This window comes from Conger conger, chromosome 16 (genome assembly GCF_963514075.1).
Source record: "Conger conger chromosome 16, fConCon1.1, whole genome shotgun sequence".
Classification (NCBI taxonomy): domain Eukaryota; kingdom Metazoa; phylum Chordata; class Actinopteri; order Anguilliformes; family Congridae; genus Conger; species Conger conger.
In genome coordinates, this window is record NC_083775.1 from 35,322,500 (window position 1) to 35,338,968 (window position 16,469).

Here is a 16,469-nt window from a genome sequence, read left to right on the forward strand (position 1 = left end):
GTGTTTTATCTTTTCCGGGAAACAGCAGCAAGCGTGGTTTCCCCGAAACCCTAACTGCTTGGGATGACGAGGAAAATAAGTTGTTCTCTTATATTGCTAATGCTTTTTAAATGAATTAATCTTGTCCCTAATGATAGATTACAATATTTTGCATGATATAACAGGGCTATAATTTCCTGGATTTGTTCATTCAAAACCACTGTAGTTTTTTGGCTGTCGTTAGAAAAAAACAGTGCTTGTCATGAATCAATGGTGTTAGGCTCATACACGTGAACATCATAAACATTTAAAACGTTATTCAAATAAACTCAATAAACTGCCCAGGTTTTTCATAACATAAAAATATAACCCAAGGCTGCGTCTGTGGATCAGGACGAAACATACAGCACAACGCTAACGCACGCGAACATTGATGCTGAGACGAGACTTCAGATTGCTCACTGCAGAAGCAGTGACGTCACTCCCAGGCGGTCAGCTGGCACCATCATCTAACCTGGGAGGGTCCCGACAGCGTTACACGAACGGCGTCTCGTGCCCCTTCCCAACACGCAGTGAAGGATCATTACCTAAACCAAAACACAGATTATTTAACGGGCCGGCTGACGTGGAGGAGGGAGAAGGATAGCTCAGCAATTCGCTTTATTTTTCTGTGTTTATATTGTTTTCGAGGACAATTATCTTGCAATGGATGGAGTCCATTGCTGCTGCTGTTGAGCGGCAGGTGCATTGTTGCGGGCCTTTACTTGTCACGGTGTGAGTATTTTCTATTTAAAGATGGGTCGGAACAAACGGAACCGGTTTCACATGGACACAGATGCTGTTATCGGGCGTAAACCCCCTACGGAGTGCATCTAGAGAGCATTTTGCAAAGCTCAGGCTCTGGAGAGGGGGGACGATTCGTTGCAGTGGGTGTCCAGAGGAACGGAAAATAAATGACATCTACACCGCCTTGGTCCAGGGATACAAGGTGATAATAAAAGAAAAATCGTGGCACAACTTATATAACCTATGAACTGCTATTATCTAAATAATTATTGAGAGACTACGATGCCAAGATTTCTAAAGAAGTATTTCTAAAATCACGAAATAGCGACTGGATTGGATACAAAAATACCATAATAGTATAGTCTAATTTAATTCCCATTTTATCCTACGTGGGAGAAACCTTTAACTCTACGCAAAGACTGCTGCATTGGACGGCTGAAGCCTCGCGCCGTTGCCAGCATGATGGAGCTACCGATTGACGAGGTGGTGTATCAGGACGACTACGGCTCCGTCTCCGTGATGTCGGAGCGTGTGTCGGGCCTGGCCAACAGCATCTACCGGGAGTTCGAGCGCTTGATTCGCAGCTACGACGAGGAGGTGGTTAAGGAGCTGATGCCTCTGGTTGTGAACGTGCTGGAGAATTTGGACTCGGTGCTTACGGAGAACCAGGAGCACGAGGTGGAGCTGGAACTGCTCAAGGAAGACAACGAGCAGCTGATCACCCAATACGAGCGCGAGAAGGCGCTGCGCAAACAGGCAGAGGAGGTGCGGTTCTTGTGATATTTTTATTCATGAATCAATTAATAAACAAAACTGTTGCCCCTGATATTTAGAATAGCATGTGGATGAACGTGGTTTGGCTGTAATACCCTTATATGCGCAAAAATTGTGTTACATAGGCTAATCACCGGATTGTATTTCACAGAATATTTCCCTTTTGTTTGTCTTTAACAAGATATAATTGTACGTTTATACCTGTCATAATACATGTTCATAATGGCTGTCCTATTATGTGGAGAAAGTTCAGTCGCCCATGTGATCTCATATAGTGTCGTGTGGGTCAAGAATGAAAATGTTGAATCAAACTCACTCTTCTGAATTGGGCATCTGCTAGTGTCTAAAACATGTGGGTCAGCTTAACTGTAATGCAGAAGGTTTGTTGTGTTGCAATGGAGTGCAGTCTCTTTATTAAGCCCTCTCCTGCCTGTCCACACACACACACACACACACACACACACACACACACACACACACACACACACACACACACACACACACACACAAAGTTACAGTGGTGTACTCATCCCTGCACTATGCCCCTCCCAACAAAAATGATAAGAGCATCACTAACCAACTGTAATCTCCCTCTCTGGCCAGATGCCATTTGAGGCTAGTAAAAAGATTTGCCCAAGGGAATATTGCACAGTAATGTTGCCTTTGGCAAGGCAGAGCGAATCTCTGCTTGTGAGGATATGACGCTCTTACCCTATATGACATAGTCTGAAGGGTGGCATAGTCTGAAAGGTGACATAGACTGAAAGATGATAGTCTGAAGGGTGATATAGACTGAGGGGTGACATAGTCTGAAGGGTGATATAGACTGAGGGGTGACATAGTCTGAAGGGTGACATAGACTGAAAGGTGACATAGTCTGAAGGGTGATATAGACTGAGGGGTGACATAGTCTGAAGGGTGATATAGACTCAGGGGTGACATAGTCTGAAAGGTGACGTAGACTGAAGGGTGATATAGACTGAAGGGTGATAGAGACTGGTGACATAGTCTGAAGGGTGATATAGACTGAGGGGTGACATAGTCTGAAGGGTGATATAGACTGAGGGGTGACATAGACTGAAAGGTGACATAGACTGAAGGGTGATAGAGACTGTTTGGTGACATAGACTGAAGGGTGATAGAGGCTGTTTGGTGACATAGTCTGAAGGGTGATAGAGCCTGAAGGGTGACATAGTCTGAAGGGTGACATAGACTGAAAGGTGACATAGTCAGAAGGGTGATAGAGACTGTTTGGTGACATAGACTGGAGTGTGATAGAGACTGTTTGGTGACATAGACTGAAGGGTGATAGAGACTGAAGGGTGACATAGTCTGAACGGTGACATAGACGGAAAGGTGACATAGTCGGAAGGGTGACATAGACTGAAGGGTGATAGAGACTGTTTGGTGACATAGTCTGAAGGGTGATAGAGCCTGAAGGGTGACATAGTCTGAAGGGTGACATAGACTGAAAGGTGACATAGTCAGAAGGGTGATAGAGACTGAAGGGTGATAGAGACTGTTTGGTGACATAGACTGAAAGGGGACAGGACAGTATTGTGCTTTCCGCTGCCACCATGTTCTTGTCCTGTGATTTACAGGCTTCTGAGCTCTTAGTCTAAGTCACCGCCAGTGTCCTGCAGCTCTTATTTATATTGCAATGTCATTATGTCATTTTACTGCCTCCCCCATTTACCTCCATTCACACTTTTACATCCCAAGGTTTTCTGATTGTGCAGTCTGTAATCTAGTAGGATTTATAGGATTTTTACAGAATTAATGTGCGTTTCTGGGTCAGATTGTTTTGGTTTGTTGGTTGGTTTCACAATGAAGTAAATGTATTAAAATGAATGAACCCTCATGGGGTTTTGCTGGAAATTAATTGTAAATTGTGCTCATATAGGAGACATAGAATTTAAGTTGGAGGACAAGCATTGTTTTATTTTGTTTTTATTTTGAAAATGAATACTTGGAATAGCAAGCAGCATATGATGAGGTAGAGGTGTGGTTGGGGGAGCGGGGGGGGGGGGGGGGGGGGGGAGGGAGGTATTCATGGGCAATCAATACTGCACTAAGACAACCACGGCTTGTAATTGGACCCCTTGGTCATGAGAGCATTTTGGTTCGATAAAAAGCACCCAGGCACATTCATAAGAACCGTCTGAGGAGAAGCTATCCAAAACAACAGATGCTCTGCACATATCCCAAGAGTGCACACTACTGGCTGCATGGTATCATATTACATGTTTTTTCTTTCAGCTTCTCATTTTCACAGTATTTTTAAAATATATTTTGTCATTTATTCTACATCCACATAGGCATTCAATTTAGTCCGGGAATATTATTTAGGTTTTTTGTCTTGTTGCTAATACAGTCAACATACCCCAGTGTATTCTGGAATTGTTGTTGAATTGTGTTTGTCAAGCTTGTCTGTGTCACATTTTTTTTGTGCCACAGATTTCAAACCGAACTCAAATACAGAACACTCAGAAATACATGAGCCCAATCTGTTCTTGGAATACAAAAGATACAGTATTCATGATAAGACATTTAAGTGCAGGAAAAGTCAGTTTAAGTTTAGAGGAGAGTTTGGTGTGTGAACCTGCCTTCTGGATTATTCTGCAGCCATTGCAAACCTCAGGCTGATACTAAGATGGCACAGGGAGTTGCAGGATTACAATAATTCCCCATTTATTTAGTCCCTTAGCCAAAATGGAAAAGGACTATAAAACGATTCAAGGACAATCAATGTTGTTCAGCCACTTTTAGCAACTTAGCCACTAGGCTATGGGCTGTCCCTGAACATGTATGTTCTTTTTTCTTGATGGAGTATAAATGTTTGGGAGAAAGACCCATCATTTATTTATTTGCCTCAATACTCCACAATTTGAGAGTACATTGTCATGTTTTAATAAAGGGCATTTTTATTTATTTTGGTTTCACCATGAAGACATTACAGCAGTGTTTTTACATAATCCCGCAATTTCAGAGCACCATAATGTTTGGAACACAGCAGTGTAATGGAAATGCATGTAGTGACTGCTTGAAGTCTGCTAAAGTCATCTTTAGCTCATACTTGTTTTCGGGGCTAGTCCTCTTAAATTTTCTCTTCAGCATGTGAAAGGCATGCTCAATTGGGTTCAGATTCGGTATTTGACTTGGCCGCTCAAGAATTGATCATTTTTTAGCTTTGAAAAACTCCTTTGTTGCATTAGCAGTATGTTTGGGATAATTTTCTTGCTGGAGAATTGGCCAATGAGTTTTGAGGCATTCGCTTGCAGATAGGATGTTTTGATACACTTCATAATTAATTTTGCTGCTACCATCAGCAGTCATTCAGCAATGAAGATAAGTGAGCCAGTACCTTCGGCAGCCATACGTGCCCAGGCCATAACACCCCCACCACCGTGTTTCACAGATGAGGTGGTGTGCTTTAGCTGTAATTCCTACATGGTGAAACCAAAATGTATAGAAATACCTTTTAATAAAATATGAATTGTGTGATTCCAAATCCAAAATTGTGGCAATTCAGAGGCCACTCAAGACATAATGGTCTTTGTCTAAAATATTATGGAGGGCACTGTATATTCTGTTCTTGGTGGGTTGTTGTTGAAAAAAAGTTATATTTTAGAAGGAATTGTATCATCCAAACTGCTAGTCACGTTTGCATTGAATACGTACATCCAGAAAAGCTTCTGTTTTTTATTGTTGTTGTTCAGGAGGACTTCAGGTCTGTGCCATTGAACACAAATATTGGGAGGGTGTTCATAGCAGTTAGAGCCATTGCAGGTTACCAATGAGCTATTCTTTGTTCTTTGCTTTTGTCCCATTTTTAGAATTTGGATTTAACCAAGATAACTGTGATGGTACTTATCTAAGAATACCAAATACCCAAATTCAACTATGCTCTCACAGTGAAATCACAGTGGAAAATTATTATGATTTCTGCCATCTCATCCCATTTCTGATCTCTACTGCTACTGTATGTACACGGATGTTTCTGGATCGAGGTGTAACCCTTCTGTCGTGAGCGGTAATTTTGCTGTCGTGACCGGGGTGGCCTTGCTTGTGTCTCTGCAGAAGTTTATCGAATTTGAGGATGTGCTGGAGGCAGAGAAGAAGGATCTGCAGACTCATGTTGAGAATCTGGAGCTGCAGGGAAAACAGCTGGAGCTGAAGACCAAGAACTATACTGACCAGGGTAAGAGCGCCCTCCTTTCCTCAGTGGCGAATGGGAGGCAAGGACTTTCAGAACTAGTGAACTAATGGTGGCAGACTACCAAACTAACATAGCTAACATAGCTAACATAGCTATAGATAGATGTGATACAAATACACATTGAACTGCCTGCAAAGAGGTAGTCATTGTTATGTTACATTACATTAATGGCATTTGGCAGACGCTCTTATCCAGAGTGACGTACAGTTGATTAGACTAAGCAGGGGGCAATCCTCCCCTGGAGCAATGCAGGGTTAAGGGCCTTGCTCAAGGGCCCAACGGCTGTGTGGATCTTATTGTGGGATACACTGGGATTCGAACTACCGACCTTGAGTGTCCCAGTCATGTACCTTAACCACTACGCTACAGGTGTATCATCATTGTATTAAAGGGTAGTACAGTATCATCTGTAGTTAGCTGAGCTGAACGTGCTGGTGTACCTGCTGGCTGTTTGCCGTAGGAAAGTACCTTGGGCGGTAAGAGTGCTCTGCGCCTTCCCTGCAATGGCACGGTACCAGTGACCCACACATCAACAGTGCACCAGCCTATACAAATCAGCACCTCTCTAGGACATCACTTGCGAACCTAAACAGAGATTGGAGTCAGCAGGCATTTTAGTGCTCACTGTAAATCATTTCCCTGCTGTAACATCCAGCTAGGACCAGCGTGAAATGACCAGCTACCAGCTGCTCACCAGGAGAAACTACTTGCTATGCCTGAGCAACAAACTGTACTAATATGTCCTTGGAGGAACATACAGACCTCAACTAAAAAGATTTACAAATGTTTTGCAAAAAAATGGCTGAAATAACGCTGGCTGAATCTTGCAAGCAAATTATTGGATTTGTCAGTTACTGCATTTCTGTTCTCAATTAAAATAAACTGTGAATATTCAGCATCTCTATACTCTAGGATCTCTCCAGGAGGTTTGTTGACATTAAGTTATTACATGAATAATTAATGTAAGCTGTATCAGTAATTCTGTTTTCCCTTTCTATGGGGATCTAGAAAGGGATTGCAGAAGCAAATGGAGGGATGTTACAGGGCATGTTTCTTAAAGGGCTGAGAAGCAACGGAAGGCCAGTGAAACAACACTACCCATAAAAGGCTCAAAATATCATTTTGCTGATTTGCTGAAGGGCGGCACGGATGGTGCAGTGGGTACCATCAGCAAGGAGGTCCTGGGTTCACAAAAAAATGAATTCATATTGGCATTCATGCAAACATAAATAAATCAATGTGCCAGAGTCTGACACTTTTCAGGGTTTCCCACAGAAATACCTACAATGACAACCATGTCTCACACCATATAGTCATTAAAGGCGCATACGTGTCTATGTTCTCTTCCTGGTTTTTGTATCTAAAATGCCCACAAAACATTTGCAATGAGTAGTAACGTAGGTCGAAGTCCCTAACCCTGCCCCCAGGGCCCAATCCCCCCTCCCCCTCCTACGGTCAGCCCTCTGTGTTAACATTTAGCAATGTCATCTGATAATTATGCAAAAACCTTCATCATGTCATGTGGGAAATCGTTTTACAAACACCAGCGGGTTGATCCTAAAATATGCATACTTCTACCAAAATTGCAATTGTTTTACTTGGATCAGTAAACACAAACCGAAAACTCCAGGATAATATGAAAAGCTCCGAAACATGAAGCTTATGTGTGTGGGTGTTTGACTTCTGTATCTTCTGACCTCATTATGACCATCATCTTTCATCACAGCCATTTTTTGGGTTAGCTGGTTTACTAGGCACACCTGTTAGTCTCGACCATGTGATCTGCAGGGATTTAAACTTGTATTTCTATGGTTATCCTCCATGGGTCCCCATCAGCACTCCAACGGCACAGTCGAGTGACTAATTGTACAACTGAGTTCCTAATAGAGAAATTTATTAAAACAATTAGTTGATCTATGGGGAGAGTCAGGAAGGAAAGTGAACACAGATGGAATTTTAAATGCTGTGAAACGAATATCTTTGAGCCCGTGGTCCTCACTCCTTTCACTCTGGTTACCTGGCTCACGTTCAGCCCCGACAAAATGTTTATTTACACAGAAACGGTGGTGCGTTGAAAATCCTCAACATACCTGTTGCAAAATGTTGCACACCGTTGGAAGGAAACACATTGTTCAACCCGGAAACTGTAGCAAAACGTAGCAAAAACGTAGCAAAACGTTTTCCGATTGAACGTGTCCCTGGTTTCTTGGATCTGAATCAGTCGCTGTGCCAAAGAATAAATAAAACCCAGCAGACTCTTTGGCTGGAAAAGGATTGAGTATCACTGCAGTAAACAGAAAAAAAACATCCATTTAAAGGTACAATAGGTAAGGTTTTTGTGTTAAAATATTGTTCCTAGACCATTGTAAATCCCTTCCTATCATTGAAAAAGGCACACTGACATGTTGACTCACCCTTTGCCTGTGTTTATATTCCTTAAATTCAGGTTTCAAAATATGCAGTTGATGGGCCGACCAAAAAAACCATCTATAGCTGTACAATAATTCAAGCTCATTGGTTAATTGCCATTTCAACTGGTATTTCAACTTCAGCTCGTTCACAGAGAAGGGGTGGGATAAACAGTGTTGTGGTTTGAAGGTGTTTGTTGCTGCAATTCCTCTCTTGACCACTACCTATTGTACCTTTGAAGCAGGGGCTTTCAGTCTTATCTGAAATGGGCTGGTGTGTCTGCAGGTTTTTGTTTTAGCCCGGCTATATGACACCTGACTCTGCTTATAGTCTTGAGTGAAGAGCGCGATTAGTTAGTTACTTAGTTGTGTCATTATTTAAATTTTTTCATTTTATTTATTTACTTTTTTGTGTATACCTGCCATGCCACTGTACGACATACTGCATACCTATGGTCGTAGAGATAGTAGAGCAATCAAATCTTACTCTCATTTGTAAACATTGCTGGGAATCATAATTTGTGCTTTATGTGTGGCAATTACATTATCAACTTAGATTGAGGTAGTGCAAATTGGATTACTTGTTTGAGAAGGAGCTTGATAAAGAGGCTATTGTGACCTCTAGCTGGGGGAGGACTGAAGTACAGTGCGAGAGAAGAAGGGGTGACAAACCGGGGGCCCAAGTCATAACATGCAGAAAATACTATTGCACAGATAATAATAGAATATATTGCAAGGCAATCGTTCACTTGGGTGGCTTGTGTTTGATGGGTGTATCCTGGGACCATGTTCAGGATGACTTCATTTATTCACACTAGCGACAGTGGCTGACAGGAAAAGGAAACCTCATTTGGCTAAGTGCGTGTTGAAGTTTTCAGGGTGACAGGGGAGAGGGGTGAGTTGTTAACCCTTTTTCCCCCTTTGCAGTATCCAGACTGGAGGAGCGAGAGTCTGAAATGAAGAAAGAATACAATGCTCTTCATCAGCGGCACACAGAGGTATGCTAACTGCTAACAGCCACTCCACACAAGTACACAGAGTAATTACAGCCACCCAGGTATGCTAACAGCTAACAACCGCTCCACACAAGTACACAAAGTACTTACAGCCACCCAGGTATGCTAACAGATAATCGCAATGGCATAAGCTGCAATAGAAGGTATGTAAAGGCCACATTCTCTTGCATAGTGGTGTAAAAATCCAGCTATGACCAGCTTGAAATACCAGCTACCAGCTGTTTGAAAACATAGCCTGAGCTGGTCAAGCCATGTTGAGTATGCAGCTGGTTGAACTACTTGGTCAACTAGCTACCAGCTTCAGCTGTTTTTTTCAGCAGATAATAGCACAGGGCAATAGCATACTCCATTGTCATACTCTCTTTCAGTATGCTAATATTTGCATGTGAATTCTGCAGGATAACCTTGTTTCATAGTCTCATTTCTAATGTGTTTTCAGAGGGAATTTATGGTTTGTGGAACCTCACTTTTTCTAATTGGCAGATTTCTTATAGAAAATAAAAATTTGTTTGGCTTTGCATTCCCAGCTACATCGGATCATGAGCTCTAAGTATAGGTAATTTGCCATTGTGACAGCACAGTCCCCCTCGGGGATTTGGTTAGACTCATAGTTATGTATGGTTGTCGGCCATTTTAGGTCTGTTGAGTTATGAGTGCGTTGGTGCTCAGTAACACGAGTGCGATGCTTCAGCGTGTTTTAGGTACAGTGTTACTGAATGCTTAGACGTGCAGATAAACTGCTGCTGATGCTGATGCTGATTTTTTGTCTCCTCAGATGATTCAGACTTACATGGAACACATTGAAAGGTCCAAGATACAACAGGCCGGCAGCAACAGCCAACCAGAGGCCACTGGGTGTGGACGAAGGTGAGAGAGCTGCTGATTTGATGATGAGATGTTCTTGTTTTGTTGTGGGTGTGGAGAGGCAAGCAGTGTGTGTGCTGATAGCAGAGTGAATGGCACAGGCAGACAGAACCATGTTTTTCACACATTTGTTTGTGCCAGAGATTTCAGAGAAATTCATATTCAGTCTGACTTCTGTGTATTTTCTTGAAAAACGTTTAAATAGAAATAGTCGAGAATTTTCATTTGTATTTTTATTTTTTATATTTCAGTTTATATGATTCAAATTCACATTGCAGTATATTTCATGGTGGAGAGGTCATGTAACAATGTACGTCATGGTCTGATGTTCTAAATGAATACAAAAATGAGACAATGCCTTTACAAATATTCAGTTTATTATGAAAAATGGGTAGTGTAGTGATGCCTTTAGCCTCTAACCTTGTTGTGGAAAGGCTGAACACTTATGGGTGGAGATAAGCAGATGCACACGTGTGCAGTGCTGCTTTCTGACGTTTCTCCCTTGGTCAGTCTGCAGTTCTTACAGAGTCTGTGTGTACTGTGTGCATGTGTATGCATGTGTGTGTGTGTGTGTGCGCAGTGGCCTTATGGCTGTCTCTAACTTGTGTTTCTTTGTGTTTTTTTCTGTTCTATGTTTTGCTTCAGTCAACGCCATGGCTGGAGGAAAAGGTAAATTCACCTGTACCCTCTGCTATATCATAACCTCTATCCCCACCTGTACCCTCTGCTATATCATAACCTCTATCCCCACCTGTACCCTCTGCTATATCATAACCTCTGTCCCAACCTGTACCCTCTGCTATATCATAACCTGTATCCCCACATGTACCCTCTGCTATATAATAACCTCTATCCCCACATGTACCCTCTGCTATACCATAACCTCTATCCCAACCTGTACCCTCTGCTATATCATAACCTCTATCCCAACCTGTACCCTCTGCTATATCATAACCTCTATCCCCACCTGTACCCTCTGCTATATAATAACCTCTATCCCCACCTGTACCCTCTGCTATAGCATAACCTCTATCCCCACATGTACCCTCTGCTATATAATAACCTCTGTCCCAACCTGTACCCTCTGCTATATCATAACCTCTATCCCCACCTGTACCCTCTGCTATATAATAACCTCTATCCCCACCTGTACCCTCTGCTATAGCATAACCTCTATCCCCACATGTACCCTCTGCTATATAATAACCTCTATCCCCACCTGTACCCTCTGCTATATCATAACCTCTATCCCCACCTGTACCCTCTGCTATATCATAACCTCTATCCCCACCTGTACCCTCTGCTATATAATAACCTCTATCCCCACCTGTACCCTCTGCTATATCATAACCTCTATCCCCATCTGTACCCTCAGCTGTACCATAACCTCTATCCCCATCTGTACCCTCAGCTGTACCATAACCTCTATGCACAGCTCACTCACCCAGATTAAAATCGGTTTGCAGTCTATAGTCTAAAAATACTTAGATTTTACCAACTGGTCTGGTACATGGTCTGGTGCCACCTGTATTTTGTTCATAAGTGTACACTTCTGTTGGCATTTTTCTAAAATGCAGTGTGTTTCTATATTATGTTTGACACTTTTGCATTCGTGTTGTGATAATGTCGCAACGTTTTGGATGGCTCAGTCGCCGCCATTCTGGCTCATTTGTTCACAAAGGCAGTAAATGGAAATATGCTTTCTAGACTTTGTTAACTGAATTAACTAACCTTTACCAACCAACATTACCTGCTGCCTGCCGGATAGCGGGGGTTCCGACACGCCACAGTCTGCCAGCGGTCTAGCTAGGTAGTGGCCTATTGTGTCCTGTAGATAGTGGCTTTGTCTGTGTCCATGTGTGGCTATGACAGGTCATATTGAAAACCATTTTCCAAAAGGCATACAGTGAGCTCTGTACTCCACAATTTTAGAGTTGTAATCAAACAATCACACATGGTTAAAGTGCACATTCTCAGCTTTTATTTACTGGTATATTTACTTAACATTTCACCTTGGAGAAATTGCAGTTCTTTTAATACATAGCCCCCCCCCCCCCCCCCCCATTTCAGGGCCATATTTTTGGGACATATTCATGTTGTTTACATGAAAGTGGTCATGTTTAATACTTTCTGGCTTATCCTTTGCATGCAATGACTGTTTGGAGTCTGTGAACTTTATAGGTGCTCCGCCAGGCCTGTACTGCAGCCAATTCAGCTTGTTTCTGGGGCCAGTTGCCTTAGGTTTTTGGAATTATTGTCTTGCTGTAGGATGAAGCACTGTCCAATACTTTTGGAGGCATTTGCTTGAACTTGAGCAGATAAGAAGCTTTTGTAAACTTCAGGATTGATTCTGCTATTACTATAAGCAGTTAGATCAGTAATATCTTGTGAGCCAGTACCTGTGGCAGCCATACATGCCCAAACCATAACACCCCCATCACCATACAGTATTTCTCAGATGCAATATCTTTGAATTTAGGGAATTAACTTTTGGTCTCCACGCTTTGCTTTTGCCATCACTCTGATAGAAGTGAATCTTGTTCTCATTTGTCCACAATACCTTTTTCCAGAACTCTGTAGGCTCTTTTAGGTACTCCATAGCAAACTGTAACCTGTTATTTGCATCTTGCAGCGTAGCCTCTGTAGATCTGTTTGTGAGGTCTTCAGTGGACTACGACTGCCTCTTGAAGACTATTTTGGATCTGTCAGAGAGGCATGTGGGCCTTTTCTTCATTATGGTGAGAATTATACGGTCATCAACTGTGGTGGTCTTCCTTGATTAACCAGTTAACCAGGCCCTTTGCTATTACTGAGCTCACTGGTGCTCTCTTTATGATGTTCCTGGGAGTTGATTTTGCCAAGGTTAAAGGCACAATTGAACACACCTGAATAGAAACACCTGGGAATAGGGGGGACTATATATAAAAACTACTGTCATTTCCACATAGTGAAATTGTGAAGTACAGAGGCAAATCAAGAAAGAAATATGGAGCTCACATCAATATTGGTATGGCTACTCATAATAATAATAATAATAATAGTAATAATTTGGCTCTGTGTAATAATAATGCTCAGGCATTAGTTGTGTGTGTCTGTGCATTGGTGCATGTGTAAATGGAGGATGGGTTTAGGATGGCTTTAGAGCTGGAACAGGATGGCGCTGATATTGGAGGTATCTTGCGGTTCCTACCTGGGGAGTGTAGGAAGGGGCCCTATGGGATCTCACCTGACACAGCGCTCTATTTATATGGTCTTCATCGCTACTGCGATCGCTGTTCTGTCTCAAGCTTTCTGATGCCGTGTGCTGATGAGCAGGAAGTCATTGTCATTACTTGGCTGGGTGTTTTAATACACATCTGCTCATGTTAGCGTTGTCCTGGTCCTGGTGCCGGTCTGTGGCAGCCAGGTATCGTCAAGCGGTTTGCAGTTCTCTCCGTCCTGCTTTGATGACTTTCCCAATCTCAGTGAAACGCTATGTCTTCCTTTACTGATCATAAATATTGTAGCATTCTGTCTGACATTCTCTCTTTCTCTTTCTCTTTCTCTCTCTCTCTCTCTCTCTCTCTCTCAAGCCCCCCCTGTCCAGTGAAACATTGTGACTTCCTTTACTGATTTAAAGTATTCTGTCTGACATGTTTCTCTCTCTCCCTCCCTCCCTCTCTCCCTCTCTCCCTCTCTCTCTCCCTCTCTCTCTCCCCCTCTCTCTCCCTCTCTCTCTCCCCCTCTCTCTCTATCTTTCTCTCTCTCCCTCTCTCTCTCTCCCTCTCTATCTCTCCCCTCTCTCTCTCTCTCCCTCTCTCTCTCTCCCCCCCTCTCTCTCTCTATCTCTCTCTCCCTCTCTATCTCTCCCTCTCTCTCTCTCTCCCTCTCTCTCGCTCTCTATCTCTCTCTCCCTCTCTATCTCTCCCTCTCTCTCTCTCTCTCCCTCTCTCTCTCGCTCTCTATCTCTCTCTCCCTCTCTCTCTCCCTCTCTCTCTCCCCCTCTCTCTATCGCTCTCTCTCCCTCTCTCTCTCCCCCCTCTCTCTATCTTTCTCTCTCTCCCTCTCTCTCGCTCCCTCTCTATCTCTCCCCTCTCTCTCTCTCTCCCTCTCTCTCTCTCCCCCCCTCTCTCTCTCTCTATCTCTCTCTCCCTCTCTATCTCTCCCTCTCTCTCTCTCTCTCCCTCTCTATCTCTCTCTCCCTCTCTATCTCTCCCTCTCTCCCCCCCCTCTCTCTCTCTTTCTCAGCAGTAAGACTGATCGCCCTCCATCACTGAGTTTCTTCCCCAACACGGATGGGATGGTAAGCGGTATGGCTGGGCGGGGCTTGGGTGGCCACCGGCAGACTGAATCCCTCCCGTTGTGGAAATCATGTTTTATTTAACATTTTTATTTAACTAGGAAAACCCCATTGAGATCGATATCTCTTTTGCAAGGGGGACCTGACATGAAACGCAAAGCTACCCAACAAGGCAGTTGACAAAATGTACAGACATCAAAGAGGGATTATCAGTAAAAGTAGAGCAAGGGGTAAAAGCATGGGCATATTTAAAGTCCACAATTAAAATTAATTTGTCCAGTTTAAAATTATTTTTCAGATGGTTCCGACTCTAAGCTGCAAAAAATCCAGTCAGTTTCCTGACCTAAGAAATGCCTGCTTGCATCAGCCAGGCAGATTCCGGGCTGCAGCCTGGGACAGAGACTACTTAGGCAGTCAAGCCTCATTCATTAAATATCACATCATATTATAAACACTCTGGTTCGACAAAGGATAAGTGCGGAAAAACACGCGATGCTTTCTGTTTGGAGGCGCAGGAACCGTTTTGTTTGTGAAGTGCCTGTGACCCTCCTGTGACTTGCATTGTGTTCCTCTGAAGTGACGTACTGCGTATGAGTTCTCCAGAGAGCATAGTGTTATTTTCCTCCTCATATTCTCACCGGTTTATTGACTGAAGCTGAGCCACTCCCTCCTCCTGCTCCCTAGCCACTCCAGACAGGGTTGTACGCACAGCGCTGGTTGTGTCTGCGAGACTGCGTCCCTCCCGTTTGTGAGCAGCTCATGCTGCTGTGTCCAAGGGGGAAAAATATATTAATCTGAGGAGAAAAAAAATCTATACATTTCAATTTGATCTCCGGAATTGTTGAACGTTTTGGTAGTGATGTCATCACGTCAGCACTCCTCCACAATACACGCTTAGATTCCCTGGAGGGCTGTGTACTTAATCCAACAACAACCTGCAATAACGACAGATGCTGTCCGAAAACCCATTGAAATATGGTACAATGGAAATATAGGACAAATCATGACTGTCAGACTAAGACATAAACAATATGCAGAAATATGCAGGGATTTGGTCACCCTTGCCAGCGTTTAGCATGCTGCTGCCTACTCTTCAGTCTTCTAATGCACATTTAGCACCAGCGGTTAGCATATGGCTAGGGTTCAGAGTGAGTTATAATGCACATTTAGCACCAGCAGTTAGCATATGGCTAAGGTTCAGAGTGACTTGTAATGCACAATTAGCACCAGTGGTTAGCATATAGCTAGGGTTTAGAGTGAGTTATAATGCACAATTAGCACCAGTGGTTAGCATATGGCTAGGGTTCCTCCAAAACATGCAATCACATAAATCTTAAGAGGAAGGGTTTCATCTTAAGAAAGAAGCAACATTATTTTGGTGCCTGTCCTATCTCATATTGCTACAGTTTGTAATGCAGACTTAGCCCCAGTGTTTACCATGATGTATGTAATTACAGAAGCGAAGGCTAATTATTTAAATTTTGCCACTGATATATTAAAATAAGACCATCAGTCTGCCGTCATGTTGTGTCTTTTTTTTGGTCTTTGGCCTGCTTTCATTATGTTTAATAAAAGACTTTTAATTTGCTGCTTAATTTGACTTTAATTTTGTTTATTGCTATGATACTATTTAATTATTCATGATTCTCAGTCCTGTAGTGATCATTGGCAATCTGGTTCATTTTCATCACAAAACTCACAATAACATTCCAGTGAGAAGCTCAGAGTTATTTAATTTGAGATTTTCCACCGCAGAATTACCAGAATTATCTGTGTGACTAGAACAGCGGCCAATCAGAGAGTAGCCTGCAGAAGGAACGGAAAACTGTATCCTAGTGACATCGGAGCAACTTGACCTTGTTGCACAAGATGGCTGACTCAGTAATGACTCTGTAGCTCCAGCCAGCAGCAGACCCCGCTGTGGTGCCTTTCCCTAAGGGGCGGCCTGTAGCGTAGTGGTTAAGGTAAATGACTGGGACACGCAAGGTCGGTGGTTCTAATCCCGATCTAGCCACAATAAGATCCGCACAGCCGTTGGGCCCCTGAGCAAGGCCCTTAACCCTGCGTTGCTCCAGGGGAGGATTGTCTCCTGCTTAGTCTAATCGACTGTACGTCGCTCTGGATAAGAGCGTCTGCCAATAATG

At 43.1% G+C, this 16,469-nt stretch overlaps 1 protein-coding gene across 1 annotated transcript in view; it reads left to right on the forward strand.

Annotated features, from left to right (window-relative positions):
- Nucleotides 1-589: 589 nt before the first annotated feature.
- Nucleotides 590-16,469, forward strand: part of LOC133114494 (C-Jun-amino-terminal kinase-interacting protein 3-like) — a 54,598-nt gene continuing 38,718 nt past the window's right edge. Inside the window, exons 1-6 of the mRNA XM_061223955.1 lie at nucleotides 590-1,530; nucleotides 5,620-5,740; nucleotides 9,094-9,164; nucleotides 9,958-10,049; nucleotides 10,692-10,715; nucleotides 14,274-14,328. Of these exons, the coding sequence (XP_061079939.1) occupies nucleotides 1,225-1,530; nucleotides 5,620-5,740; nucleotides 9,094-9,164; nucleotides 9,958-10,049; nucleotides 10,692-10,715; nucleotides 14,274-14,328 (669 nt within the window). The 5' untranslated portion in view covers nucleotides 590-1,224. The remainder of the gene's footprint in view (nucleotides 1,531-5,619; nucleotides 5,741-9,093; nucleotides 9,165-9,957; nucleotides 10,050-10,691; nucleotides 10,716-14,273; nucleotides 14,329-16,469) is intronic.